The sequence below is a fragment of the Podarcis erhardii genome, assembly GCF_964252035.2.
Source record: "Podarcis erhardii genome assembly, chromosome: 5".
Taxonomy (NCBI): domain Eukaryota; kingdom Metazoa; phylum Chordata; class Lepidosauria; order Squamata; family Lacertidae; genus Podarcis; species Podarcis erhardii.
Genome location: NC_138509.1, coordinates 43,484,792 through 43,500,996, shown reverse-complemented (window position 1 = coordinate 43,500,996; position 16,205 = coordinate 43,484,792). Strand labels below are relative to the sequence as shown.

The 16,205-nt window shown below is 39.9% G+C and overlaps 1 protein-coding gene across 4 annotated transcripts in view; it reads left to right on the top strand.

The window, feature by feature from the left end:
* The window catches only part of DOCK1 (dedicator of cytokinesis 1), a 376,896-nt gene that overhangs the window by 271,899 nt on the left and 88,792 nt on the right, over window positions 1-16,205 (top strand). For all 4 annotated transcript variants that reach the window (XM_081863133.1, XM_081863131.1, XM_081863134.1 and 1 more), the window contains exons 30-32: window positions 3,730-3,808; window positions 7,405-7,505; window positions 10,926-10,984. In XM_081863133.1, coding sequence (XP_081719259.1) covers window positions 3,730-3,808; window positions 7,405-7,505; window positions 10,926-10,984 — 239 coding nt within the window. The remainder of the gene's footprint in view (window positions 1-3,729; window positions 3,809-7,404; window positions 7,506-10,925; window positions 10,985-16,205) is intronic.

Here is a 16,205-nt window from a genome sequence, read left to right as displayed (position 1 = left end):
CCTTCTGTTGCTGTTTTGTCTGCCAGTCAATGCATAAATGTGTCAGTCTTATTTGTAAGCACTAGGATTAAATCATGATAAAACTGTAGTTTTAAAGGCAATTCCAAATTGTAAAAAATAAAATAAAAAATTCCAGCATTGTGCAGAATCTCTAGAGCGTCATATAGCAACACTATTTTTAGGTATAATCCCACATAACCATGGCTTTAGAAAAAGCTAACCATTACTTTTTATTTTTTGCATAACAGTAAGACAAACCATAGCTAAGGAAGAGTATGTGATCATGTGGGTATTCACAGTAAAAAAATATGGCAGCTTCACCTGCTCCCCAGTCTTCTTGTTACCACACTATGGTTTTGCTGTAAACAGACCATGAGCTGCAACCAAGGTTTGTTCTTGTAGTATTACATAACACTATGCCAAACCATGGCCCAATAACCTGGAGTCTTCTATGTTAGCTACCACTACTTTACTTCATTTAAATATCACCAATCCCGTCTACTTACCACTGTACTCTACTTTCTTCTTATGCTTTAACTGTTAAGTTTACATAGGTAAAGGTAAAAAGGTAAAGGACCCCTGGACACTTAAGTCCAGTCAAATGTGACCATGATGTGCATCGCTCATTTCACTTTTCAGACTGAGGGAGATGGTGTTTGTCCACAAACAGCTTTCTGGGTCATGTGGCCAGCATGACTAAACCGCTACTGGCACACAGAGGACCGTGACAAGTGCCAGAGCACACGGAAATGCCGTTTACCTTCCTGCCATAGCGGTACCTATTTATCTACTTGTACTGGTGTGCTTTCAAACTTCTAGGTTTGCAAGAGCTGGGACAGAGCAACAGGAGCTCACCCTGTCACGCAGATTCGAACTGCCAACCTTCTGATCAGCAAGCCCAAGAGGCTCAGTAGTTTAGATCACAGTGCCGCCTGCCTCCCCTAAGTTTACATCGGAGCCTAAGGCGAGGAACATTTTTGGGGGGAAATTAAGTCCAAGTATTATGTTTTCTGCATCACTCTTATCTGTGTGTTTCTTGAAACACTGCAAGAATACTTTAAAAAAAATAAAAAAGGTAATGCATGATTTCTTTTTCTTTACGAATCCATGGTGATTCTTTCTCAGCAATATTTTTACCTTCTATATTAGCCCTTCCCTAACTGGTGCCTTTCAGATATTGCTGAACTTCAGCTCCAACTGGCCTCGGTTAATAAAACCTATAGTCGGAGATGATGGGAGCTGCAGTCTACAACATCCCCCACTAGGTTGGGAAACCTGTTCTATATGGCTAATAATTCAAATATCAGCACTTTTCAGTTTACCTTGGACAGGACAGCTGTTAGGCTAACTTGCCTTTAATTTTCTGTTTATTTCTTATTCCTTTTTCTAAATTGGCTTCTGGTAAAGAAGCCGATCATAGTGTCAAGTTGTAAATGCTTGTTAAAGTACTAACAATTTCAAATTTGAATACAAATGCTCTGGTGTATGCCATCTGGACCCAGCGACTGTTTAATCTGTCAATTAGCCCTAGAGCTTAATATTTTGTCACCTCTGTTCGACTAGTCCTTTAGATGCCTTTCTCCAAAAAAAGTAGTTAAGTAAAGAGTTATGTCCAACATTTTTTTACAGTAAATTCATAGGTAAATTGCAGCTCCTTGTCAATTTCTCTCTCCACTTGCATCAGTACTTTTACCCTCTTTTCTCTAATTATCTGAATTCTGTGGGGGGAAACTGAGAGAATCCAGTTGAGGACATATTGTTCCTTTGGGATAATGGTGTAAGCTTTTTACACTCACAAAGTGGGGGTAGGGTAGAACTTGGCAACAACACACAAGAAGACCTGTCATAGAATCATAGAATCATAGAGTTGGAAGAGACCACAAGGGCCATCGAGTCCAACCCCCTGCCAAACAGGAAACCTGCTTAAAAAACAAGAAACTAGCTCTGAGCTGCTCTAGGTTTCTGATAGGTTCACCACATGTAGGTTGCTTGTCTTCCACCATTTTGGCTCGAGGCTTCTTGCAGTACCATGCTGATTTATCGGTTTAGTCCAGGCATTCCCAACCTCGGGCCTCCAGATGTTTTGGGACTACAACTCCCATCATCCCTAGCTAGCAGGACCAGTGGTCAGGGATGATGGGAATTGTAGTCCCAAAACATCTGGAGGGCCGAGTTTGGGGGTGCCTGGTTTAGTCAATTCATATCCTGCCCCACATCCATGGACCTCTGGATGGGTGACAGTAAAATTCCCAGAAGACAGAAATAACGATACAAGCACAATAGAAACAGTGCATACTTGAAACAAATCTCAAATACTGACTCTGCTACCCAATGGCTTAAGAAAGCAGACAGGTCAAATGAAAACCTGGTGTCTAAACACCGGCTGCCTAGGCAGCAACTGGTTTATTTTAATGGTGTAGGAAGGGGATTTGATATTGTTTCCTTCCTCCCTGAGGTTGAATTTACACAGGAACTTAGCACACCTGCCTCCCTTACCTTTTGAGGGTCTTTCTACTGTTGAAGCTGTCACTCTTCTTGCTGCATCTCTGTGCCATTTGCAGTGCTGTAGCTTCCTCACAACGTTTGCTTTTGCAAAACAGGATTGTGCATGTGGAATTATGTGCATTTGAAAAATGAGACTGAGCCTTTACTTTAAAATAAACTACATATTTTTGTTATAGCAGCAATCCATGGGCAATAAATATATATATATGAGCAAATATCAAATGCTGGGTCCTGTCTGTGAAGTGTGAAGAGGTAGCAGAGGACAGAGCAAAAAGGAACACAGATGCAAGTTTATATTGTGCGTTTGTCCTTAACTCACCTAGTGATCCTTGACTTTTTTGTAAAGGACCTGTCAAAATGCCATATGTCCTCAGTTTCCAGACTCTTTTTATTGTAGGATACTAAAATGTATTAGGAGTAATTAAGTTTATTATCTGTGTCCTAATGTGAGTCACTCTTTCTACAGATAACTATTGTGCAAAAAGAGAGAGGTCGTTTAGAAAGAGTCTGACCTTTATTATTGCCTTCCTTTCAGAGATAAGGACACAAGCCCAGTGTCTGCAGCCTATTCAAAGGACATGTCAGTTTACCAAGTCGTTAGTCGACATCCTAATAACACCAATTAAACAATTTGCTGCTGAAACATTTGCTTGGAAAGCAAAGATCTGGGCATTGAAGATTGTTTTACTCTTTGCAAGAATGTAGAGTTTTGTATATAATACCTGTTAAGGGATGTTTTGTTTGTACCCAGTATAAACTATGTTTCTCCTCTTTTTAATGTTTTTCTCCTCTTTTTTTTAATAGAAGTAGAAGTTCAATCCATTGTTCACCAGCTGTTGATTCTACTTAAGTAAAGAGTTTAATTCTAAACCAATAATATTAGTACATGTGACTTTGAAAAGCAATTAATTTTTGCTTATCAGTAAATCGAATTGTTAATTATCTTTTTATGATATCATGATATTAAATAGAAGCAATCCTTTGGAAAAAATATTCACTTCTATTTCTTTTATTCTACATATGCTAATTTCCTTGATTAATTTTGAGAGCATATGCATATAATTCTGCATATTTAACAGTGGTAAGTTTGCACTGCTTTCCTAATAACTGCAGCAAATTCTACTTTCCAGACAGTCTTGGATTTATATCTAATTTGGATGCCAAACTTACAAAGGTGCCAAAGTCTTAAGTGTGTAATTATGTAATTTTCTCTTGATCTTTCAGAGTCTTCCTGCGAGCAATTAATCAGTATGCAGATATGCTAAACAAGAAATTTCTTGATCAAACCAACTTTGAGCTGCAGGTAAGACATGAATATTGTCTCCATTATTATTTTTTGTATATGTGTGTGCACGCATCCTTTCCACACATTTTGCAGTCATTAAAAAAAGGCATTTGAAGTATCCCTGTGAGTTGCAGCCACACTTCCTCACTCATTGTGTCATCTTGGAGAGCATTTTACTTTATTTTAAAAAATCGTATACATCCTGCATTTGTGCCTCAGTATGAGGCACTTGGGGCAGCTCAGTCAAGATCAAAATTCAAAAACAAATCAAAATTACACACACACACACACACACACACACACACACACACACACAAAAAAAAAACCACAACCTAGACTGGTAGCTGGTGACAAGCACACAAGCACATCAGCTGTGAGGGAGAAAACTTGGAGGGCTAGAACAATAATTAAAAATCAACTATGCCAAAGGCTTGCTGGAACTGGAAGATATTCTTCTTGGCAGAAAACACCATCAGGTAGAAAGCCAAATGGATCTCCCAGGGCAGAATGTTCCAAAGTTTGGAAACCACTTACTAGTTATTATGATGGGCTGTAGCTGAATCCTGCTAGGACACTAACACTGTGGATAAGTTGTTCCCAGGACTGAGAATTAGGGGATTTGTCTGTTTGGGGTGGGGGTTGCACTCACACTCAAGGAACCGGTACGCAGCTCTTGCAACCATCTTTGTCCATGGACGCCCAGGAGGCCTCTGTGGCAAAAAGCACTTGTCACCAGCTTCAGCTGGTATGTCAACTGCTCCCTTTCCTGGGCAGGGATAATTTTGCCAAACCTTATGTTTGGACTATCATAATGCTCTCTATGTGAGGCTTCCTTCCCTTGCAGCTGGTCGAGAAGCTGCAGTTGGGGCAGAGCACCACAGCCTATCCTGGTGAATGGTGTTCCTTATTGGTCACATAGACTAGCTAAGGGATCTGCACTGACTGCCTATTAGCCACTGAGACAGTTTTACAGTCCTGCTACTTACATATAAAGCCCTAAATAGTTGGATCTGGCTACCTGGGGAAAATAAATACTGCCCTCCATTGCCCATTAAGGGCATAAAGATCAGCAAATGGGAACCGGTTAGTTTTGCTGCAACCTGATTATTGGGTTATTGGTTAGCACGGTAGTGGGTTTTTCCACTGGTGGCACCAGTGTTGTGGAATGCCTTCCCTGCTGATAGAGGAGAGTCCTCATCTGCACTGGCATTCTGCTGACTCTTGAAGAGGCACCTGTTCAGGCAACTATTCACCTGAACTTGAACTCTTTTTTAAAAATCCAGCTATTTAATTGATTATTTTACCTGTTTAATAGTTCGTGTGTTTTTTTAGCGGGTTTGTTTTGTTGCACATTTTAAATATGGACATTTTTAACACTTTGATGTAATTTTTGTTGTGCATTATTGTTATTATATTGATTTTAGACTTGGTTTTATGCCTGTAAACCACTTCCGAACCATTATGGCATGTAAGCAGTATGTAAAGCAATCTTTGTTCAAGATAAAAATCCATCCAATGCTTTATAACCAAGTAATATCCAATTATATATTTTGAAAACAGAATAAACAATGTTATGACCCCCTAACTTAGGACACCCTATCTTAGGAGGCTCACCCACATTGTGAGATTCATAGTACATAGTACACATCTGCTCAGTGGGATGTATTCCTAGGAAATTAGATATAGGAAGGATGGGGAACCTGTGGCCCTGTCTATTGGCTGGGGCTAATATAAGTTTCAGTACCAAAACATCTGGAAGGCCACAGGTTTCGCATCCCTGAGGTATAAGATTGCAACCTCAGAGACTAGCAGTACAAGCAACTGGGTCTCTCCTGATGAATTCAAAGATAGCCTCATATGGTAGGAAGCAGTCCCTTAGGTATCCTAGTCTATATGGGTTCTCAAACGATGGTCTGCAGGCTTCATTCAGGTGGCCTGTGGCATATACCGTATTTTTCACTCTATAGGATGCACTTTTCCCCCTCCAAAAATGAAGGGGAAAATGTGTGCGTCCTATGGAGCGAATGCAGGCTTTCGCTGAAGCCTGGAGAGTGAGAGGGGGTCGGTGTGCACTGACCCCTCTCGCGTTCCAGGCTTCAGGAAGCTATCCGCAAGCCTGCGGAGCTCGGTGGGAACTCCCACCAGGCTCCGCAGGCTGGAGGACAGCTGCCTGCAGCCCGAAGCCCAGGGAGCGTGGCGCTGTGCACCCCGGGCTTTGGGCAGCTGTCCGCAAGCCTTCGGAGCCCGCGGGAGTTCCCGCCGGGCTCCCAAGGCTTGCGGATAGCAGCCTGCTGCCCCTGAAGCCAAAACAGCGAGACGGGGCGCAGCGCAGCCCTCTGTCTCGCTGTTCCAGCTTCAGGATGGCTGTGCAAAGCGGAGGCTACAAAGGATGTTTGGAGTGCAGCTGCACTCCAAAGGCTTCAGGGATCTTGGAGGCTGGTGGTGGGGGAAAGCAGCGCTTCACCCCACCACCAGCTCCACAAGCTTGGGGGGCAGCGGCAAGGCCTGCTCTTGAACGCACCTTGTTTTTGAGGGGGAGAACAAGAATTCCCCCCCCCATTCTCCCCCTTCTATGGTCCGGTGCGTCCTATGGTCGCACGGTATTTTACGGTATTTTAAAAATAGAATTAAAAAACATGCAGCATCTAGCACAGTGCATTACAGTTGCTACAACAGGCAGAAAAATCACTAAGCGATCCACCAAGACGTTCAGCAATTTTCAAGTGGTTCATGGAAAAAATATATTTGGAAACCACTGTTGTAGTCTGAAGCTGTTTACAGCTTTAAGAAACAATCTTGCTTAGAAACAACCCAGAAGCCAGTGAAGATGAAAAGCGGCAACTTTCAGAGGTTTTGCTCAGGCTCCTTCCTACCTGTGTACATCATGCTAAACCATTGATTTATCTAATTTATTTGTATACACTTTTCAAGAAAAAAATATCTCCCCCCATTTTTTTTTTACAAGCCAGATGCCAAACAAAAAATGAAATTAAGTTTGACCATATAAAACACCACAAAAATCTCATAACAATATTTCAAAAGTTCACTAAACCATGGATTGTATACAAATGTGTTCTGTTGCTCACAATCATACAGAGATACTAAGGGATATAGTTAATTTTATTATAAATTTATCTTTGTTTTAATCAAGCAGGATAATTTATTGCTTTGCTTGACACAGTATGTTTAGACATCTCACTGCTTTACTTTTCCACAAGTCCTCTGACTCCAATTCCTTTTCTTTTTTTTATTTTGCTTGTGCACATTTTTCATAGTTCAGTTCACATATTTCCATACTTCAGCATCCATTTGAGAAAGTTAGTGATTTTCTTTGACTTTCTGTACAACATAAACAGACACTCATGAATTCACATTCCATTTTGCTTGAATCATCAGAAAGCCTTTGATTTCAATATTTGTGCAGATGGGCAAGTTTGTTTAATCAAAACTGTGCAGTGTGGCAAAATGCAAAGTTTCTGTCAAAAACAAACCAAGCTTGATATCTTATTACTATTAATAATTATGCATATAAATTACATCTTTAAAAACTACCGTATGTTATGATGTTTCAGTCATGTAATACTGATGATTCTTGTAATCTTTGTGACCTCTAGCTTTGGAACAACTATTTCCACCTTGCTGTTGCTTTTCTTACCCAAGAGTCACTACAGCTGGAGAACTTTTCAAGTACTAAAAGATGCAAAATCCTTAACAAGTAAGTTGCATTCCACATATAAAATCATGAGCAGGAGCATGAGGGATTATTAACATAATGTTGCTTTAACTGCTTAGAAAATTCAAGATGCATTGAGAAGCAATCATAGTATGATGAAAGGTTAGTCTTGAAACCATGAATCAAGTATTTATCATATTCTTTAGACTCGCGTCAAGATACAAAATTACTGGATAAAGCAAATGTTTATCTTGTAGTATATTCATGGAATCAAGAAATTTAAGAATGAACCTATTAGAGAAATCTTTTTTAAAAGCCACTTTAGCTTTTTGCTTATCCTAATCTCATTTGATGAGAATGCTTTATTCCCTAATTCCTACAGGTCTTGTAGCTAATCTCCATAACTGCTGTGAATTTCAGTGTGATATCTCTAAAGAATGTTTTATTGCCACAGACTTGTACCTTGGTTAAAACGGATTAACTTGCCTACCTTTCAACAGGGAATTTATTCGTTTTATACTATATTTCATAGAAATTTTTTTATTAAAAAAAAGAAGCAACATGCTGTGGTATTCGGAAGAATGAAGGTTTGTCCCTTTGTTTTCAATTGCCTTCATTGATTTTAGCTATGATGCGAAATCTCCTTAATTTAATTATTTTTAAAGGAGTTGTTTTTTTGTGTAAGGCTGAGCCTTAAAAGACATTGGATTGGAGCCAAAGATGCCATTCCATCACACACAAAGAGTCCTTCGTTCAAGACTAAGGCCTCTAAGTCAGTGAAAGTTTTCCCTTTATGGAAGGTGGAGAGACAGTTTGTACTTTCTTTCCCTGCATGCCAGGTTCCATGGCGTTCCACAGTGTTCTCTGTAGAGCAGATTTCCAGAGGCCTGCATGGGGAACGGGGAATCTGCAAAAATCACCTCCCTCCTTTCCATTAGTGAACAGCATGAGTGTTCTTTCTGTGAATGGAACCGCACTGCATGGGTTTTGAATTTAACACAGTGTTTCCTTGTGCTGAGGAAGACAAAACGTTGCATAATTTTAAACAATGTGAAGTTCATTTCAGAGTGGGGGAAAAAGAATCACTCCTACATGGAGTACACAGAAAAAACAATATGAAATACTCAGATTGTGATAATGCCAAGGAAATTGTATGCTAGTCCCTGCCTGCCTCAGCCCTACCATTCTGCATAAAAGTTTTACCAGCATGTAATGGTTAACTGCAATTTACATCTACACAAACCTAAATTTGGCTCATGGTTATCCAGAATTTTGGCCACCCTGAATTAGGATTGGATGTAGCAGTGGGCAATAAGGTGATGGCAGGCTGTGCAAATGTGTTTTAAGGGTTATGGTAAAGGATATATGGAATTAAGAAAAAACACTTTCGTTTTAACATGTTGCATTAAGGGCTTTTCATGTTCACTCAAGAAAGGAAAATTACAGCTGTTAAGGACCACACTCTAAAGAAACATGATATTTTGGCATTATTGTATCGTATTTTATCCCATGGTTAGTTCCAGCTTCACAAACTACCTTACAACTGGATGACAGTTAATAGTAGAGAGTGGTGGAACTTTGTCCTGGATATTTTTGTTCTCTGGAGTAGACTCATGGAGTCTTTGCAACAGAAGCGATCAAGCAACTGAAGCTTTGTATGGTACGTTAATATGTAAACTCCACAGAAAGTTCTGCAGCTTTTTATTATTCCTGTGCATTAAAAAGAAAGGCTGTGGATGTAATTCTCATCTGTCCAAAGAACATTGTTCCAGATGCCTTGTGGTTCGTTCAAATGCAACTTTGCAAACCACAGCTGTGCTGCCATGTTCTTTCTAGAGAGACGAAGCTTTCTCCTGGAAACCCTTCCAAACAAACCATACTCATTCAGTCTTTTTCTAATTGTACTGTCATGAATTTTAACATTTAATGTGCTAACTGAGGCCTGTAGAGCCTGAGATGTACCTCTTGGTTGTTGTTTTTTACAATTTCTCTGAGCATTGCACGGTCTGACTTTGCGGTGAGTTTGCTGGGCTATCCACTCCTGAGAAGATTGGCAACTGTCTTGAAAGTTTTCCACTTTTGAATAATCTTTCTCACTGTAGAATGATAGACTTTATATTGGTTGGAGATGACCTTAGAACCCTTCCCAGTTTCATGGGCAGCAGCACTTGCTTCTCTAAGAGCATTGTCTCATCTTTCCTTCTTGGCATTGTGTTAAAACACACCTGAATGCTCCAGACCAGCAAACTCCTAAAATTTCAGCTTTTATAAGGGTGGACACACTTGCTGATGATCAATTAAGCAAGGGCATTTGATTAGCACCTACGCACCTAGCAGTTCGAAAGCACGTCAAAGTGCAAGTAGATAAATAAGTACTGCTCCCGCGGGAAGGTAAACGGCGTTTCCGTGCGCTGCTCTGGCTCGCCAGAAGCGGCTTAGTCATGCTGGCCACATGACCCGGAAGCTGTCTGTGGACAAACACCAGCTCTCTCGGCCTATAGAGCGAGATGAGCATGCAACCCCAGAGTCGTCTGTGAGTGGACCTAACGGTCAGGGGTACCTTTACCTATGTAAAACCACAGAATTCAAAGAAGGTGCAATTCCTTCCCCCCCCCCCCCGACTGTGTGTTTAGTTTGATTCATTCATGTATGGTAACCAATGGCAGTACTTGCAGTTACAAAATTGTGTGTGTGTGTAAAGAGATAAAGAAGTGCATGGACTCATCCACTTTTTATGCATTCATCAGTTGCAAATCCAAAATAAAGTATCACTTCTGATTTCTGCAGATTTGCTGGCATTCAGATCCATTGTAGTATCTCAGCAGATGTCATGGTAGTTGTGGGGGAGGGGGCCTCCTTTGGTACTTGCTGAATACAGTTCTTCTTAGTTCATTTTCTAGGGCAGGCAATGTATGCTAAGAATATGCATAAAAGTAAAACATTCTTAAGTCTGTGCAGTGTGTTTTCTCCAGCTATTAGAGACTGAGAAATGGATAATACTCTCATTAATCTACACAAACACCCCCACGCTCTCAAGGGACAGTTATGTAATATGCCGATAGGCAAACTGAAATTCCCACAGGTGAAACGTTTACAGAAAATGCAGCATAGACGCTGGAGTAGAGCTTTTTTCTTCCCTCAAGGAAGAATGAGAAATGCAGATGTTAGACTGGGAGCTACCATGCAAGCTTTTGTGTGTGTGTTTTATCATCTCTATGATTTGAGAATGTAATTTAATTTCTGCAAGCTTTTCCCTATACATAACAATGGTTGTATTGCCTAACAAATTCAATAGACCTAAAGTGCATTGGACTCCTAAATAAGACTCCTAAATAACTAGCAAATCATTTATCCTAGGTTGCTTTTAAAAAAACAACAACCCAGACATAATTTGATTACAATGCTGAAAGGTTGAAATAATACAAAGAGCATTTTTTATCAATAAATTTGCATTCTTTCTAGGTATGGCGATATGAGAAGACAAATTGGCTTTGAGATCCGTGACATGTGGTATAACCTGGGTAAGTAGGATCCCCACTATCTGATCCTTGAATAATCAGCACATCCTGATTAGCTGAATTCACTGCATTTTTGCAGCATTAGCGCTGTGCTTATAAGGTTTGTGCAAAGTTCTGGTTGCACAAATATTTTGGCAGTATCTAACTTACACATTTAATTAAGTTTATTTATTGCAGCAGCTACTCAGGGCCATTTCTTGCATGGCAGCTGTTATGTTGAAGAAGTGGCTGCCACCAGCATGCACAGTTTCCCCCCATGATTCTTGTTATGACTGATGCACAAAGGCAGTTCCCAGCAGTTTCTCATGTGACAGCCACGGTATAAGGATTGGTCTTCACTAGTTTGAACTCTTCTTTGAACACATTCTATCCATTTTAAGATCAGTTTTGCTGAAAGAACCCTCTTAATCAGTTCATAGGATGGACAAAGCTTTGTTAAGCAAGCAAATTTCATAAGTGTTGCATTAAATATCTATGTTAGTTGTTTTGTTGCTGTCATAGCATAAGTGAAATTTTCTCACACAGTCCTTTGAGATGTAATGTAGGTAATGATACTCTAATGGTTTTCAATATTCAACAGGCACACAGATTAACACCAAGGTTCTCTGGAAGAAATACTTTTAAAGCCCTCTTCCCATTGGCATTAGAAATATTGAGTGACCATACCATCCAAAAAAAGAGAGAGTTCTAGATGTATTTTAGAAAGTGCATAGGTAATATGGAGAGGCAGCATTCTCAATGATTTCACAGATTTTGGCATAAAAGCTCTGTAATTACTAAATTATCTGTAATCACCAATAAGAAAAATTTTCCTTATACTAATATTTCCATTGATATGGACACTATACCTCTTTTGATGTTTAGCCATGTCTTTGCTCTGAGTGAATTATACAGGATTTGCTATAATATAAATTATGACAGCTGAATCACTTAAGTAGCTGCGAGTTTCTGATATTGTAAAGCTGCCAATATTACTTAGCTTTCACCTGAACATTGGCTAACTTACTCTTGCTATATTCTTAAATGACTCTGATGCAGAAAAAAAGAAAGAAAGCAGCAACCTTATGTATAATCAGCCAGAATTGTAGAGTGTTTAATACGAAAGAATGAAGCAGTCAAACTCTGATATATCTTCTGATTATTACATGAGTTTGTGATGAAAGAGAGAATTCACATTCATCTTTTTATGATTTGGAAGTGCACTCTGTTTGAACTATGGCGTTATGTAGGGAAGGAAAATAAGACTTTAGTAATGCTTTTGGGGAATAGCTCGGTTCTGTTTTTATTAAGAAAGACTTGAGTGCATTAGTGAGTAGAGACCAGGATAAACTAAATACATAATAATATACAAGTGACAGACATATACCCGGAATGTCTCATTTTAAAAGAGTAAACTAAGCTCAGCTCTTCCAGTCAATTACTACCAAAAATCTACTTTTGAGTGTTCCATTGCACACACATCCTGATCCAAGATAGAGTAATTGGACCTAAGTCCTTTTGATATCACATGTGCAGCCATTAAAAGGACTGGCTTCATGTGAGCAAAGGAAGACATGGAACTCAGGCTGCTGAGTAACTTGTTTCTCCAAGAATGCCTGGTGTATTTCAACTCCATACAATGAACCCACATCTTTCAACTCCCACCCTCATGTTTTCTTCTACCCAGGCATGGCCAGGCAAAGCCACTGAAAAAGCCAACAGCGTTGGCTTTAGTATACAGATACGGTTTAAATCCTGGTATCTTGTCCTTTACAGTGGTGCCTCAGGTTACATATGCTTCAGGTTACAGACTCCACTAACCCAAAAATATTACCTCGGGTTAAGAACTTTGCTTGAGGATGAGAACAGAAATCGTGCTCCGGCAGCGCGGTGGCAGCAGGAGGCCCCATTAGCTAAAGTGGTGCTTCAGGTTAAGAACAGTTTCAGGTTAAGAACAAAACCTTCGGAACGAATATGTACTTAACCCGAGGTACCACTGTATTCTCAAACTATCTGGTTTTCATTATTCTGATTGCAATTAAAAAAAAAAAAAATCAGTGCAGACTGCCACAATAATCAAGCTGCTGACTTTAGGAATTTCCCAGTTGCCATCAAATGGTCTCAGAGCAGGTGGGAGGCCCTGCTGACCACGATAAATCAAGCAGCAACTGCAGCAGGGAAATGACATGGTTGCTACCTTTCACATGCTGAAATATGCTGCTTCTAAAGAGGTGTGAGGGAGTAGGCACAGGCTGATGGCACCATCTCCTCTTTTTTTATTCTGTAATTTGGGGGTAGGTGGATTTCTTGCCCCCAACCTAAGATGGGACCGTCTCAGCACTAAAATGGCCTTTTTTCTGATAATAAGGGAAGGATTATAAATAAGAGAGCAAGAAAAGTATTTTTTTAAAAATATATCCTTACATACATGGTTTAAAAAATGTCAAAAGTGTATTCCAGGTTGCAGGTTGGGATTCAAAAGTTGATGGTAGTTGATCCAAATGACCTACATGTTACTGGGAAAAAGTGTTATGGTTAAGATTTATACAAACATTAGTAAACTGTTTGTTTATCAGAAAAACGAGGAGGGAAATGCAGTTTTAAAAAAGTTAAAGTTAAAAATGTTACCAACAAAATCTAGGAATTGCCAAGGTTGTTGCTAAAAAGCAGAACTTTAGGATCAAGTAAAACTATAATTTCTTCAACACAAATCTGCGTAATTGAATCTTCCATACTCTGATAAGTTCTATTTTGAAATCCACCTGTCTCTGTTAAGCAGAAAAAGACCTTCTAAGATCATGAGCAGTCCACAAAAAATTATGCTTCATACTCAGATTATCCATCCGCTTGCTTGCTCAACAGCCTTGCATTGAGATCATGCAGTGATAATGCTGAAATAACAGAATGAATTAGTATATGTTTTTTTTTACAAATGATATATCAGAGTTGAATTCCTAATATAATACCAAATAAGACATTAGTAATGTGAAATAAATTGTTACCATGGTAATACCTAATTTACAACACATGAATAAAATAATAAAATCATAATAAAATGGCATGTTGACCATTTCAATCAGTTTGTTGTGGGCAACAATCCATATAGGTTCTGTTTATAGGAAGTACAGGAAGTATATAGATAGTATTAAAGTACTGGAGAAGTTTCCCTGAAAAATCTTTAGGAGTCCTGGCAGCCACAGAATCTCAGTCTCAGGGAATTATTTTCTTTGTTAATTAATATCTGCACTAATTATCTTGCTACTTCCTCAGATGTGATCAGGAGTTAATAACTGTCACTTTGCTTCTTTAGCTCAGTCACCATAATCACCTCACATGCTGATGCCTGTGCTGGGATAGACTCATCTTATGTTGGAGGAAAGACCTCTAGCTACCAACATATTTTAAATATCTGCCAAAAGCACCCCCCAGATAAACAGGTTTCAATTATTTTTTGGCATGGGGCTCCATTCCTTCAAAGTGGTTGAATAGCTTCACTGAATAGTTTGAACAATAGTACTCTGATTGAGGGACACGGGTGGCGCTGTGGTCTAAACCACTGAGCGTCTTGGGCTTCCCGATCAGAAGGTCAGCGGTTTGAATCCCCATGACGGGTTGAGCTCCCATTGCTCGGTCCCTGCTCCTGCCAACCTAGCAGTTTGAAAGCACGCCAAAAAAAGTGCAAGTAGATAAATAGGTACCGCTCCTACGGGAAGGTAAATGGTGTTTGTGTGCGCTGCTCTGGTTTCGGTGTTCCATTGCGCCAGAAGCGGCTTAGTCATGCTGGCCACATCACTCAGAAAAACTGTCTGCAGACAAACGCCAGCTCCCTCGGCCTGTAAAGTGAGATGAGCACCGCAACCCTAGAGTCGTCCGCGACTGGACTTAACTGTCAGAGGTCCTTTACCTTTACCTTTACTCTGATTGCCTTGTCCTTCTGCGTTTAGTGACCAGGGTTCAAAGTAGCCCTGTCACACAGTTCAGTAGGTTTCAGAGGATGAGCCAGTAGGGGTTTTTTGTTTTGTTTTTGAAGCCAGTCTCAAACCGCTGAAAGCGATTGGGTATCCAAGCAATACGTTGGTCGCTGGAACCGCTGGGCTGAGCTGGCTTGCCAATAGGGTATTTCATGTCATTCTCTCTCCCTCTTCCTGCTGACACTGTGTCAGTTGATCCTGCAGGTGGGATATGTCAAATCTCAGTTGGCGTCTTTTCTCTTTAATCACTTCATTTTCCTCATTCATGGTAAGAAAAGATTCATTTGCCAGAACAGCATGTACTCTGTAAATTTCCTTCTACTCCTTCAGCCCGGCATTTTGCTCGCATAATCTCTGTAATTCGCTGTTAATACCATTGCCATCTCTTAAAATGCAGTTTATTCCCATCATAATTCCCTAGTGAAAGACATGCTTGTGTTATTGGCATGCATTGCTGATTTTTATTTTTATTTTTAATATCTAAAACTATTTTTCCAAGAATGTTTTCTCTGGCTTCCCAACAGCAGCTTCTATAGAAAACCAATAAGATTCTCCCACCCCCTTTTTTTGCCTTAATAACATCACTCATGGATTCTTCATAACCATATTACATCATTGTCTCTATTCCTAATTGCACTTCTGGATTTAAGTCACAACTTTCATTTAGCCATCCCCTTCTCCCAAAGCTGTCTGAGATTCCAGTTAACACACCAGACGAACTGGTCTTTTTATTTTGGGTAACAGCGTTAAGAGGGCTCATCTCCAAGTCATTTCTCTGGCAATGACAGTGTTAGAGTCTTTAACAAATCCTGGAAAATATGTGCTTTAACCCAAAACATTCAGTAAAAAAATAATAATATGCCATGTAACTAAGTACTGCCATTTTATCTAGGCCTACTGTGCCTGGGTGCTGTTGTACTATTTGTAAATAGTAGGTTAACAGAAGCATGCTGGCGGGGGGACGCACACATAAAGTTCAGAGCAGCCTATAAGAAAGTGCATATTAAGGCTGGGCTGCAGGAAAATCTGCTCCCATTTTTGCAGGTGGGTCAGTGGACTGTGAATGTGAGATCAGTTGTTTTATTAGTACCAAACAGCTGGAAAAGTTGAGCACAGTTGAGCGTTGATTGTATTCGCCCCCCGCCGCCGCCCTGGATTTTAGGCCCATTTCATTAAAAGGTGATGCCTACTTACTGTATTGTGGCATCATGATATAGATCAAGTGCACATGCTCAAGGTTCTGAAGATGCATCATTTTGAGTTATTGCTAGCGA